General features: G+C 36.4%; 1 protein-coding gene across 2 annotated transcripts in view; it reads right to left on the bottom strand.

The window, feature by feature from the left end:
- LOC114659261 (tyrosine-protein phosphatase non-receptor type 12-like) overlaps nucleotides 1-15,534 on the bottom strand; it is a 174,022-nt gene that overhangs the window by 55,739 nt on the left and 102,749 nt on the right. For both annotated transcript variants that reach the window (XM_028811663.2, XM_028811655.2), the window contains exons 5-8: nucleotides 13,362-13,400; nucleotides 10,734-10,805; nucleotides 717-776; nucleotides 464-606 (exon numbers count right to left, since the gene is read on the bottom strand). In XM_028811663.2, the coding sequence (XP_028667496.1) occupies nucleotides 464-606; nucleotides 717-776; nucleotides 10,734-10,805; nucleotides 13,362-13,400 (314 nt within the window). The remainder of the gene's footprint in view (nucleotides 1-463; nucleotides 607-716; nucleotides 777-10,733; nucleotides 10,806-13,361; nucleotides 13,401-15,534) is intronic.

The raw sequence follows: 15,534 nt of genomic DNA, 5'->3' as shown, positions 1-15,534 counted from the left end.
GAGACATTTCAGTAGTCTTTGTTTCAGCAGCCTTTCTTACCAGCTCGGCAAACTGTACAGTATACATTTTGAGTTACTTTTCCCAAAAACCAATGAGTACGCAAATGTCAGGTTCAACACAGTGAGAAGACCAAGGTGGTATGCAAAGAATGCATACCACCTATCAAAAATTCCATTGAAGTACTCCTCAGTTCGTAAAGACCAGTTACAATAAGCATTAAAAAATAAATAGCTGGGTCATAAAAACTACATGAAATGTGTCAAAATCATTAACTTTCTGATTCCTTATTCCACTAATTCATTAAGACTGAAGAGAGGCTTTAACTGGCAGAAAGCCAGGCTTCAATCTACTCCCTCTTAAAACTCCAAAAATGTTTTGGCCTCTGCTAAGACATTTACTCTAACAGAACTGCCTTTATTTAATGTTGTTAAACAAGTAAGATGACTCAGATAGGCAATTTACCTGCAGTGTATGCAGATTGGCACATCCTCGTGCTCCTGATATTCCCTCATTAAGCTAATCATATCCAGAATTGAATCAAATGATGATGGAACATCATGGTCAGGCCAATTCACATAATGAAATTGATAAATTCTTCGCATTTCCTAGAATACAAGCAGGCACATTTTTAAGAATATTAAAACAAAGACAAATAAGAACTTCAGAGACAAAAATAATCTGTTTAGCAGTTTGCCTAAATATTTTCGTAACCTACTTCATTAAATTCAACAAGCAGTGTTCTGATGAAGTAATCCGTTCTAGTTTGTTCTGTCTCCTAAAAATAAGAATGATACAGTTTAGAAAAAATGCCATTTGGTAAAAAGAAGCAAATATGAACAATGAATAAAATATATTACTGGCAAAAGGAAAACAAACTGCTCTAAATAACTTCATGCATTGCCCTCTGATAAAACAAGATAATTCCCAGCCATCTTATGTCTATCAAATAAGCCACAAAGAAATTCCTAAATCAATGTAATATTTAAGAGTCATGACAATTTTATTATTTGTTCTGGAGCTAAAAGCCACAAAGATGTCAAGTAACAAATTTTATTTCATCACGAAAATTTGGGATTTTGCATTGTGCCATTACAGAGCATTTTGTTTTGTAAAATATAGTAATGCACTGCCTAAAGAAACGGTTTATAAAAATAAAACCTGTATATAATTAATTACAAGTTACAGAAATGCAGATTACTAACAATACTACAGGATCAGACACCTCTGCTCCTATTCCATTCAGTTAGTGTCCAAAAGCAAATTGCTAAACTTAATCAGGGATTGAAAGCACAACAACAAAAACAGTTGCGTCATGAGAAAAACAGGCTGACAGTTATTTTGGAGTTCTATTTTGAAGTCAATAAATAATTGATAATTACATTAACAAAATTTTGGAGTAACCACTGCAGTCATTTGCGAAGACAAATGATCCTTATGTCTGTAACTGAAATCCAACACAAAAAAATTCCAGTCCTATGTGCTCCTGCTCTGATTGGCGACATCTGTGCAAGAGTATTGTTAAATGCAACATGAGCAAGCTGTAAAAATCTCCCTATACAGTCTGCAAACTGCCAAGAGAAAATGCTGGTAAGATGTTTCATTCAAGACGACTGACTATAAGCTGGAAAAATTCACTCTAGCCAAGTCATGGCTCAAAGGTAACTTAGTACAGACATTGACACAATACTGTACTATACAATTAGGTATAGTATACATATAGTATATTGTAATCTATGTATATGATTATTATGCAGGAATATACCTGTATGACTGAAAGACTGATGTGAGCATACCCTAACTAGAATGTGCAAAAGGTACCATAAAATGCAGCAATCAGATCTCTACACATACAAATTATATAAAACCGCATGTAGAAGTGAGGGGGAAAAAATTACTTCAGTTACACAAGGACTGAACACCACCACTGAAATGAGGTAACTAAACTACTAATGAAGTATGGGATCCAGATTTGTATTCCTTCTTTTAGTGCAAACATGGATATGGTCCATATGACAAAACAGGTACCAGATATCGCAGTACCCACCCCCAGACACAAAATAAACTAGAACGTGCATGAGGATATATGTAATGCCACACCAACTGAATTAATATGTACTACTGTATTGATATCACAAAAGGATTTCCTTGAAGCCTAACTAAATGCAGAACTCCCTCTCTTCTGCTCAAGGACACCAAAGACTAAAGATGAAACCGTCATGATAAATGGTAGAATTATCAGGCTGATACCAGCAGAGGAAAAATGCTGGGTCGGATATTGGGAAAAAAGAAAAGAAACAATCCAATCCAATTCTCCAAAAAAACTTAGCCTGATTCTCCAATAAATCTAACCTGAAAAACTGCAGAAATGTTTGTAGGAATGTTCAGCCTTATACAATGTAAAAGGTAAGTAAAGTACGTCATTTGATAATAGAAGCCACATGTAGCCTAATATTAACAAGATAGCAACATTAGTGATGCATTTACTATCTGCAGGAAAATTGAATGTCACTTTAAACACTTGCAACTAAATTATTCACAGATTGGGGAAATTTGGGTAGAGTTGAATATGCTGCCTAAACATCTTCACCATGACATACAAACAAGTTTGAATAGCATGCATTATATGATCAAGAGCCTCCAAGCACAGAAATGAGCCTTGTCCGAATATTAACAGGCATACGATTTGCCAGCCACTCTGAATGTAAACCAATGGGTCCTACTGGAAAAAAACCTTTGCATTTTTAGCCCATTTTGAAGAGATGGCAAGGAAGATGAGCTTTTCATCGGGTCTTTAGCTGACATTACTCTCAGGTTTAGTGCACTTAAAAGTCTTCTCTCTCAAGAAAATGATGCTGATGATGGAATTCAGAAAATGAAATCATTCTAGACACAATATAAAAACAGGGGTGTATGATTAAGCTTCTCCTTATGTACGTTATTGAACGAAACAACTATTACTAAATATAAAAACCATACAAAGTGGAAAATACACATGTATCATCAAGAATTTTTAACATACATTTGAATATATTATACATGTATTTTGTGTTCATAAGAATTACTTAAACACTTTGAAATTACTTCAATTTTTTTTTGTCTTACAACTCCTGACTCACTGGAATGAGAAAAGCTCCATGTGTCATATACATTAGGGCAAAACATTGCATCTTTTGGAGTTCTCCCCTATTTCTGGCCCTCAAAACCATATTTTGTGCAGGAAATTACCCTTATGGTAAAGAGTAAACCAGTAGGTGTCCTTAGCGAAACTAATCAGAAGGACTTGAAGTTATACATGCCATATCAACTAACACCTGGGGTTCAACCCACAATGGTATACAAAGAATCAAAGCTACTCCTTTTCACAAAACTGAAAAATTGAAAAAATGTGGATCGGTAATATAGGCATGTGGAGTATCGTTTTTATGCTATGTCGAGGTTACTGATCATGAATATGATATTTTTGATATTTGATTCTTTATTGGCAGTCCAAGCCCTCTAACAGCCATCCCTAAAAGTGTTAAAATGACAAATGTCAAAATTAAAGCATGTGGGGTACCATTTTTGAATATTTCAAGGTTAATATTTACAAATATTTTATTTTAGACCCTTTACTAGGGATCTAGCCCTCTACGGACCTCTATCAGAGGGTTAAAAATTACACATTTCTATTACAAACGAGAATATGCCAACCGTAAACATTTAAATTGAAGAACACATTTTAAAATATCAAACATCTGATGCAACTATTCTTGTTTACCATGCATGTCTACCTGATAAAGTAAATCAGTACATTTGCCGAATTAGGGCAGCTTATGCTATTTCAAACTTTTTCAATATGAATATTCAAATTTTAATCAAGTCTAACTTAACAGTCCTAGTATGGAGATTAAGAAGGTCAAAAGCACAGATGTCTTTCATATTAACATTGTGTTCTTTTTATTGGTTGATCATGACAAAACCATAAAAAGTCAATTACATGCACTTTATTGTTTATTCTGAGATATGTACAGATTTCCTTTTATTTTTGTTATGATTTTTTTTTGAAGTGTTAAGTATGCGTCATACTAGAATTACAATACCTTTATTTAAGATGCTCTATTTTTCCACAAATGTACACTTTAATATATTTTGTGAGAATTCAATTCAATAAAACAATGCACAGTTTCATATAAGCAATGCTACTTCTGACTTAACGAAGTGCCACCATACAAATAGCTGATTTAAAGACTAGTAGTTGTTAAACAGAAAAAATACAGTAAATGTCGTCTCCACCAGTAAAGCAGGATACACACAGTGCACGGCCTGTACATTGGTACTGTGAGTGCTGCGCAGAGTGGAGGCAGAACCTCTATATTCGTCAGAAGTGTGTTCTTTCTCGTACACTGTTCAGTCCTTGCATGGTCGTGGTGTCCAGCAGCTGTGGGGCATCTGTTGGTGAAGAAAGATTCACTGATCTTGACTTTGCAGATGATGCTGTGCTCTTTGCGGAGTCAATGGAGATCCTGATCGAGGCTCTCGAGAGACTGAGTGAGGAATATGAATGTCTGGACTTTAAACCAAAATCCAGGCTATTAATGATCTCTTGTGCATAGCAGTGTGTCTGTTTGCAAAGACAAGTTTACTTATCTCAGCAGCAACATTTATGTCGCTGGTGACTCTTCCTATGAAGTCAGTAGATAGTGCCATGAGGACACTTTTGTGGGGGCCTGGGGGGGGGGGGGGGGGGGGGGGGGGGGGATTGGGGGGTGTTGGTCTTTAGAGTTCTGGTGTTCCCTGTTTGGCTAAATGGTTGCAAGACATTGCTGCTACCCCAGTGGCCTCAGGTGAAGACTGGACTCTTTCAGTACTATGTTCCCCATAGAGTCCTTATTAAAGCACATTACTTGCATTGTGAGACAGATACAGTTACAGCACCATGTGGCATAATTCCCCGAGGGTGATCTGGCTCACAGGATCCTCATTGTTCAGGACCCGAGCATTTGGACCAGACGCCCACGTAACACCTGGCTGTGGCAGGTAGGTGGCCTAATTTCCAGAGAGTGGGATTGGACTGCATGTCTGCCTGGAGGGTTGCCAACCTAGATCCTGAGCTGTTTCACCATGTGGTGGGTGTGGCAACATGCTGTACCAGTGCATGCTCATCAACCTGACCTGAGTTGACCGGAGTGCCTTTATATTATACAACACTGCACATACAGTTAGGTCCATAAATATTTGGACAGAGACAACTTTTTTCTAATTTTGGTTCTGTACATTACGACAATGAATTTTAAATGAAACTTTAACTTCATTTAAATAATCTGCATTGTTAATAATTAAACATGTGAGGACACGGTGCCGCAGCGTATAGCTGGTTCACGGATAGCTCCTGCCTTGCGCTGTATTATTGCTGGTGCTGACGCGACACTGGAAGGATAGACGGATAGAATAATTAAACATGTACTACGAAGATATTTCAATGTTCCTTAAAAGTTTTGAAGAATCGGCATTCTAAGCTTACAGATGGCTTAACGTCTATTACAGAGCTGATTGTGTGGCAATTGGGTATTTGGAGAAAGAAAAGTACGTTTGAAAGAGACAGTACTTCTGTAATAAATTATTTCATCGAAGGCCGCACATGGCGCAGCAAGCCTCTTGCGTGAGATATGAACAATCACTGCGCCACCATGTTCCCATGTTTAATAACATGCTTTCATTGCTATCATCATGAAAATGATATCACGTATACATCTCAGTATTTTGATTATTCAGAGAGCTGTAATATCTCGAATGTAATGGATTCTGTGTCCTGTCGGAGAAAGAGAAAGAACGGAAGCATGTAGTGATTCACACACATAGAGCACATAGAAGATCAAATACAGAACAAAGCATTTAACGTGCTACTTGAGAAACTAGTAAAATAAACGATTTTAAGATGAAGTTTATGATGTTCTACTTTAATGGCAAAATAAACTACCTGATTAAAGTGGAAATTTCGAGATTAAAGTTGACATTTCGTGCTTTTTTCCCCACTGTGTGCCAATTTTTTTTTTGTCTGTACCCTAATAAGCTTTCATATGACACTCAGACGGTCCGCTGCGAGTCGCCTTTCACGGCGACTTTGATATGTGATTTCTTTTTTATTTCGGGTACTGTGCGACTTTGTGAACTCGATCTTTCGAGTTTCTCCGACACTGTCACTCAATCAACTTTCTTTTGTTGATTATACCACTGCTTAAACCAACAAATAGTACGTTTTTCCTTTGCCTCCACTTGGTATTCGCTGAAATTCTTATATTTTCCCCTGTGCTTTTCCCATTGTCTTTTCACAGAAGGCTATTTATATTGATTTGCATATTCAAAGAGGCGTAATTCTGGGAGGAGTTGGGGCGGGACAGAAGGTGCGTGCACGTGCGTTACTTTTCACGCTGATCGGGATTTATGTAGTGGAAGAACGTGAAATTTTGCGTGCGCACAGATTCCTGCATCTGGATTTTTCTGTGCATACGCACAATCCCGCTTTTGTGCTTATGCCATGTTATAGTGTGAGTTCTACGCACGGCGTTATACATGAGGCCCCTGGTCTTAACCCAATTGAGCATACATTTCACTTGTTGAAGACTAAACTTCAGACAGAAAGGCCCACAAACAAACAGCAACTGAAAGCCGCTACAGTAAAGGCCTGGCAGAGCATTAAAAAGGAGGAAACCCAGCATCTGGTGATGTCCATGAGTTCAAGACTTCAGGCTGTCATTGCCAGCAAAGGGTTTTCAACCAAGTATTAGAAATGAACATTTATTGCTTAATTGATATTGACATAACGACGGACTTGCCCACACCTGCCCATGAAATAGCCTTTGAGTCAAATGTCCAATTACTTTTGAGCCCCCTGAAATGAAGGGATTGTGTTAAAAAAATGCTTTAGTTGCCTCACATTTTTATGCAATCGTTTTGTTCACCCCACTGAATTAAAGCTGAAAGTCTGCAATTCAACTGCATCCGAGTTGTTTCATTTAAAATACATTGTGGTAATGTACAGAACCAAAATTAGAAAAAAAGTTGTCTCTGTCCAAATATTTATGGACCTAACTGTAGGATACAAGAAAAATTCCTGCTAAATAGTGTACCTATGGCATATACAGCTGGGGGCTAGACCACAAAAGTAGGAAGTAGAAACACAAAACATGACAAAAGTCGGATGAATCCTGATGATACATACATCCAGTCAGCAGTTTCAGCTAGCAGAGAGTGAAGAAGTGCAAGGGATGTGGCATGCATCAAGGATGATTAGAAAGCAATTATTATATCTTCAACATTACAGTAATCTGTACACTTGTAACAACTGCGGCAATAGTAATGATAACTGCATATGAACATTCCTTTGAATAAAAGCAAGCCTTTTAATTATGCTGAATTTAAACGATTTAGATACTGTGATTTCTGTATTGTGAAGGGAACTGTATTACAAATATTCTGAATTTCCTTAGTTAGTCCACATTTTCAGATGGAGAATTAGAACTATATAAGCTTATACATTATGTAGTACAGTGGCATGCAAAAGTTTGGGCATCCTTGATTAACATGTCTGTTATTGTGAGTAGCTGATCGAACACAAGATGAACTGATCACCAAAAGGAAAAAAGATTTAAGATTATACATTTCAGTATTTTATGTAGGATTAGTGTATTGTTTTTGTTTCGTACAATTGTACAGTGAAAAAAGGAAAGGAGCTCCATACAAAAGTTTGGGCACCCCAAGATATTTGAGGTCTCATAACTTTTATGAAGATCTCAGATCTTAATTAACTCTTTAGGGCTATGGCTTGTTCACAACCATCGTTAAGAAACCCCTAGTTCTAGGTAGAAGGATTAAGAAAGTGCTCCCTTCAGTAATATCATAAGACCAAACCAGATTTATTAAAGGTAGACATTTGGTTTCCAATCTCTGATGCCTATTTAATGTAACATATTCACCCGTAAAGTCTAACACTCCAGAGATCTTATTATCTTTGGATACAGAAAAAGCATTTGATATGGTTCAATGGGATTACCTATTCACCAATTTGTATAAATTTGGGTTTGGCCCTAACATGCGTGCATGGATCAAACTACTGTATACCAGTCCAGAAGCTTCAGTTTGTATTAACAACACTATCTCAGACTACTTCAAACTAGAAAGTGGTACTAGACAAAGATGCCCCTTGGCACCACTGCTATTTGCAATGCCATTGAGCCACTGGCTGTTCACTTTCAAAATGCATCAGAGATAGAAAGATTTTCTAAGAAGGACTTGAACAGAAAATATCACTATGCAGATGATATGGTACTGTATATATCAGACTCACAAAATTCAGTGCCTGCAGCCCTCACTGTACTAGCAGAATTTCAAAATATATCTGGACTCAAAATTAATTTGAAAAAAAAGTGTGCTTTTTCCAGTGAATTCTCTAACAAACAGCATTAGATTTAACACGTTCCCTTTTATCATTGCATATCAGTTTAAATATCTAGGGATAAACATCACTAGTAAATATAAAGCTCTTTTTCAACAAAATGTTGCTGCTAGACAAAACTAAACAAGATGTGCATAGCTGGTCTACCCTCCAGGGAGAATTAACGCTATCAAGATGAAGCTTCTGTTTTAAAAACATCCCCATATTCATTAACAAATCATTTTTAAGATATTAGATTCAATCATAACTTCATTTATTTGGGATTCAAAATATTTCTGCATCCAAAGGGCGAGCCTACAACAACCTAAGACAAAAAGGTGGCATGACTCTACCTAATTTTCAATTTTATTATTGGGGCGGAAAACATTCAAACTATAAGAACCTGGACACTGACACAAAAAGATGAACACACACACTACCTCGTTATATTCCTTGCTTTGTACACCAGTAAATACAAGGTATCGTCAATATACTAACAACCCTATTGTCCTTCATTCACTCACAATATGGAACCAAAGTAGAAAGCACTTTTATCTTTTTTTAATATTTTATCTGTGGCACCTCTACATGATAACCACCATTTTCCACCCTCTCAAACTTACACAGTTTTAAATGTTTGGAAAACATATGGAATTAAATCATTTAGTGATTTTTATATAGATAATGTCTTTGCATCCTATGAATAATTACACGCAATTTTTTCCATTATCTCCAAATTAGAAACTTTGCTAAACAAAATCTGCCCAATTTTCCTCACCTCTCACCTATTTCTATTCCAGAAGAGATCTTGACAAGTCTTGAAGATTCAGACAGCATTTCTATACTAAATAAAACCATTTTAAAGTCCTTTCCTTTTAAAGATCCCAAAGTAGAGTGGGAAAAGGATCTCTTACTCAACATTTCAGAAAAGGAGTGGAAGGTAGCCATGCACAGAATTCACTCTACCGCCATATGTGCAAAGCATTCATTTATGCAACTTGACATTTTTTATCGTGCACATCTATCTCATTTAAAATTATCCAAAATGTTTCCAGGGCAAGATCCAACCTGCCAACGCTGCAATCAAGCTCCATCTTCACTAGGCCACACGTTTTGGGTATATACCAAATTAACATCATTCTGGACAAAATGTTTTACATGCCTATCACACAGCCTTGGTCTCACAGTGTCACCTAATTCATTAAGAGCTGTGTTTGTTGTACTCACAGATGGACTTAAACTGGAGTAGGACAAACAAACTGTAATTGACTTTATTCCACTATTAGCACATAGACTTATCTTGCTCAACTGGAAGAATCCTAGCCCACCTCTGTTAAGTAAGTGGGCAACTGATGTTATATACTATTTGAAATTGGAAAAAATCTAATTCTCTCTTAGAGGATCTGTTCAAAGTTTTTTTTTTTTTTTTTTTAAACCTGGCAGGATCTAATCAACAATACTTTACATTATGCATTTATATTGGGGAGAAAGACTCCTTTCCCTCTATACTACTCTCAAAAGTTAACTCTGGCTGTTGGCCTCTCTCTCTTTCTCATGGGATGGAGTTGATTTGTATTTAGTTTTGTTAAGTTTGACTTGATTGTATTGAATGTTGCATGCTTAAAATAAATTCAATAAAAGAAAAAAAAAAAAAAAGAAACCTCTGATGATGCAAATGTAAAGCTATATAAATTCTCTGACTCCGTAAGCCTTGTCCCAACAATCAGTAGCCATGGGCTCTTCTAAGCAGCGGTCAAGCACCTTGAAAAATAAAATAATCAGTGCTCACAAAGAAGGAGAAGGCTACAAGAAGATAGCAAAGTGTTTCAGTAGCCATTTCCTCAGTTCATAATGTTATTAAGACTAAAAAGAACAGTGCATGCAAGACAGCCCAAGAATCTTACAGAATTTGAAGCCTTTTGCAAGGACAAATGAGTGAAAATACCCCAAGTAAAAACTAAAACTCTTAGCTGGCTACAAAAAGCGTTTACAAGCTGTGATGCTTCCCAAAAGGCACATTAACTAAGTACTGACCATGACAGGTGCCCAAACATTTGCTTCAGGCCCTTTACATTTCTTTGGTATTTTATAACTGTGAATGATGAAAATGATGAAAAAAAAATGTACTCTTACCTAAAATTTTTAAGAAATGTGTAATACCTTTAAGTGATCAGTTCATGTTCTGCTCACTTAACTATTCACAGTAACAGACGTTTTAAGCAAGGGTGACCTAACTTTTGCATGCCACTGTAAATTGTGAATTTTGTTGAGACACTAATTTCCTCCACTTTGATGATGGCAAAATAAAGGAAATAAACTTACACAAGAAATCTTGAACGACCCAAATGATAAAGGTTCATCTCCATACAAAGGGAAGTATCTTTCACATTTTTTCTGTAATGGAAGAAAACAAAACCAATTTGAAAATACATAAAAATGTACATTACTAGCTATGATGTTTTGAAATAGTGAATGGGCTTAATCAGTAACTTGGGACAGTATCTACAATAATTAGACCAAATGCAATAAACATATTGGAGTTACAAAGAAATGCCAGGCAATACTGAAATGTCAAATCTCCAGGTTAGTAGTATCATCAATCACCCTACTTCCGACTAAAGACTGATGTTGCTTACCTAGTTACTTCTTTATAGTTCAGTTTATGTAAATGGTTAACAAGACCACACTGTCTCAACAACATGTAGTGACTTAATTTCTTGGAAGAGCAAAACTTTAACATGAATTTTATAGATATTTGCCTGCATTGGCACTCGGAATGTCAGACCATGAGTAAAAAAAATACCTGAAAGACTATAACACAGATGTTGCTAATGAACACTTTGGAGGTCACAAAACTGCCTCTTCCAATACCAAGGGAAACAAAAATCGATACACTCATCCACGCCAATCAACACATGAAAATTAAGCAAATGACAGCAGAGACTGGAATAGGTTATCATGCACTACTGCACTTTACACACAACTGGAACCAAGATGTGCCAAAAAGAGATTGTCAAACCTCTATAAGCAGGTACAAAAATGACTAGCAGAAGTGGATTTCACTGACATCATTTTATATTCTCATCTTTGTTGAATCTTAAAGTAATATGTTAATGACTTTTGGTATGATTCTTGAATGCAAATGATTATATTTGAGTAATGAACATTTTAATTACTGTATGTTCTGAAATTAAACTTCATTTTGAGAAATAGCTCCTCAGGTTAGAGTTTGCAAGGCAGGGCCTAAAAGAATTCAAGAAAACTTACAGTTGCAAATATGCAGAAACAAACTTCACTGGAACAGAGGCAAAAAAATGAGTGCTTGATATGACAGAAGTTGATCCATAACATGATGTTTTCTAGAAAAGTTAGTCTATGGAGTGTATTTACAAGGGCACTGTAGTAACTGCTCCTGTCCTTTTAATTAGTAATATCAATGAGCACCAGAACAGTAAACTAAGACTTTTATAAATTCATTCGCATTTAGAGAGCTGAATTTGACATCTATTATTTTGAGTCCTTTTTTTCTATCACAGGGTTGTAGAAGCATACCAGATTCCTTCCAGATCTGGAGAAAATGATTGAAACAATCGTGAAAAGAAAATCAGTCTCTAGGCACATTCACATTCACTCCCAAATTCAGTTGTACGAGGCTAATTTGCCATTTAATTTAGCATGCACTTTATTTTTCATCCCACATCGTAAAAAATACCCAGATAAAAATGGGCAGAAAAAAATGTATAAACCAATAAAACAATAACTGCTCTGGAAATCAAACCAGGTTCCCTGGAGCTATGAGGTAACAGTTCTGTCCAGCATATCACCATGTTTGCCCTACTTTAAACACAACATTAAACTTTCAGATTTGTTTAATCCAGTTCAGGGTCAAATTAGGAGCCTACTCTGGCAGCATGGGACCCAAGGCAGGAGCCAACCTCAAACAGGGGGTGCTAATGCATCACAGAACTCATTCACACACACTCATATGTAATCACCCTGTCCCAATTTCGAATCATCAATTTAATTGAAATGCACATGTTTGGAGATGTGTAAGAAAACCCAGAGTAACAGGAGGAGAATGTGCAAATACCACATGAATAAATGAAGCGGGATCTGTGAGATAGTAGCACTTACCACTTAGCTACCATGCCACCCTGTTTTAAAAATAAAAGTTTATATAAACGAGCTATTCCAAAAACTGCATCAGATCAAGCAATATTGCCACCTTCTACAGAGGAGAGAGAGATTGAGAGCATGCACTGATGATTAACGTCAGACCCAGGACAAAGCAATTGCAGGTTAAGAGCCTTGCTCACGGGATTTGAACCAACAACCGTCCAATTGCCGGCACAGATCCCCAGCCTCAGAGCCATCACTCCACCTTCTATGGGAACTTTGTATAGTCTTTCAAATTGCAAGAAGACATCATATATCTTAATTTATATTCATTATATAATTTCAAGTCATCTTCTGTAAATTAAAATATTTTCTTTGCTTGGGCCTTGCCATGTGTAATGTCAAAAACAAAACAAAGTTTTTATTATTGTAATGTATCAGGTCTGCATACGTTTTAGATATGCTAGTCCTAGGAACAGGATCTTTTTTGAGTGGAACTGGAAAACATAATATAAATAAGTGGAAGATAAAATTTAGTCAAGAGTTTCTATGTGTAACTGAAGCACTTGGCAGCAGCATGAATAGGATGTAGGAAAACTCTCAAATAGAAAGGAGTCAATTCAAGTTGTGCAGTGAAAAAAGGTCAAGAAAGAAAATGGTGTCCAAAGATTAAAATGCATGAATTCTACAAATGAGAAAAATAGACAGATATATTTATTCATTATTGTTTTTTATTCTACACATGTATGATTTCCACAAATAAAACATGAGGAAAGAGGATGTAGTTTCTTGCAGAGGAAAAGTAAGAAAATTAAGAATTAATTTATAGCTTACCCTTCCCATCTCAAACTCACGACAAGCCATAACAATGATCTAAAAAGAGAAACATCTAGTCAACATAAAGCACCAAAAATAATGCTAAAACATGCTTAGAATATGTTGCTAGTAAATTTTAAAATGAATTCATAATTATCAAATTTATAATTGTCAAAATCTTTTCTCCACCAAGCAGACACACTCAAGACAAATTTAAAAGAGATAAAACAAGGCAATGAAAGAAAAGCAGTAGATGAGTGTTGAAGAAACCAAGTACATTTACTGCCTTCTGTAAGGCCAATAACAAGGGAAAAAAATTGAAAGACCTTGGTCACATAAAATAAAACATATTTTCCATACATCAATTTATTAGCTGCTCTACCCATGGGCTGCGTCTGCAATGGGTGATTGGGAGGCAGGTTGGGGAATGATGTGTGGTGTTTTAGTTCGGAACACAGTAGATTTGTTCTTTCACAGATTTCTTACTGCAACTCTGCACATGTATTGGTATTCAGTAATGTTATTACGATGATTCAAAGGTGATTCAAACTAGGTTAATTTAAAAATGCTATAAGTCATGATGTTTTATTGGCAGGAAACTCTAAAATTAGATCTGCCTCATCATAAAATGAATTTGAATAGATGTCTACCAACAAGAAACTACAACTTACCAATTACTTTTACTCACTTAACACAGTATCCTTAGTTGACCTCTTTCTATCATCTTCTGAAGAAAAAAAAAATCTCGGCATGCATTACAGAAATCATTCTTCATTGTGTTTGATCATGGCCTGGCTATAGTGCATATTTTGCCTTTTCTTATCATGTGTGCAAAACGCATGCTAATGTACAATGTGCATATAGTAGGACAATGGCAATGGCTTTTCAAAAAATGTAAAGCACTGCTTTGATATACTGTATAGTGTAATCAGTTTATCTCAGATTCATTATCTCGTGTACACTTTACAATTGCCAATACTCTGGTTAGTCAGCATCTTGTTCCTCTTCCCAATATGTTATTACTTTGCACAATAATGCAACATGCCACCCCTTGGAGGTCAGAGCATGTTTGTATATTAGCACTATTCATAATAGCAAAGGAAGGAGGGGTTCTTTTGAATCTAAGTGCCACGAAAAACTAACCTTGACTTAAAAGTTCTGGATCCCTTTGAAGCTTTGAGCACAACTAGTACTGAGCCACATCAATCCACAATATTGAACAAGCACCAGCACGCCGCCACTTTTCTTGTCTTTTGCCTGAATCTTACTGCTTACGTCATGTAAAATACAACACCACAAGGATAGAGTCCAGCTGCCCCGCAGCTCTCCCCAGGAATAAGCATGTTAGGAAAATGGTTGGTGAACTAAAAATATTGTAATGTCGCTAAGGAGTTGCATTAGCCTGAGGATATGTCACCCACAGCCTGAGGTGACATTCCACCATGAAAATGAGCAGCTTCAAGGGTTCCTTTAAAAGGGGCAGACCAGACAAAGTTGCAAACTCGTGCATCCACAGTGAGCAATTATTTGAAGAACAGTGAGCTACCTACAAAAGCTATGTAATGAGTGAAAAACCATCGGCACTCAGAGTCTGTAAGCACCGCACTGACACAGTGATACAAATATACCTGCATTCCCAATCAAACTTTGTGCGTAACACACAGATCAGGCTGCCATCCCTCAGCTACAGTGCACTCCTGCTAAACTAAAATAGCACAGGAACCTCACATGCACTTGTACTGTGAAAGTGAGTGCCTGACAGCTTTGTTGTGAAGAAGCGCACAACATTTTAAAAATAGTGATGGCAGCAGTTTAGCACTTTGAGGAAATTTCTGCAAATGTTTCGAGCGAATAAATGATTTTTCTTTCATGGATTTTATTATTGACCATCAGCTCAGCCCTACTGGAAAACACCAGAGGGAATGCGTGAGTTCAAATGGTATAGTGATTAAAGGATGCTAGTGCTGCAAGTCACTCACTAGCACAAAGAAAAAAAAACCTAATGGAAATTGTATACACTTTCTAGCCATTCAATTAACTTCTGAATGCATATTAATTACTATGCTTTATTTTTACTTTAAATTTATTTTGGCCGTGTTACATATAAAAATGTTGCAATGCATTTAACACGGATTACATACAACTCTCATTATGGGTTCAGTGTGGAGCAGGGACAGTGCTAATGAAATAT

This window comes from Erpetoichthys calabaricus, chromosome 1 (assembly GCF_900747795.2).
Source record: "Erpetoichthys calabaricus chromosome 1, fErpCal1.3, whole genome shotgun sequence".
NCBI classification, from domain to species: Eukaryota; Metazoa; Chordata; class Cladistia; order Polypteriformes; family Polypteridae; genus Erpetoichthys; species Erpetoichthys calabaricus.
The sequence above is the reverse complement of the archived record's forward strand: the minus strand, read 5'-3'. Positions and strand labels throughout refer to the sequence as shown.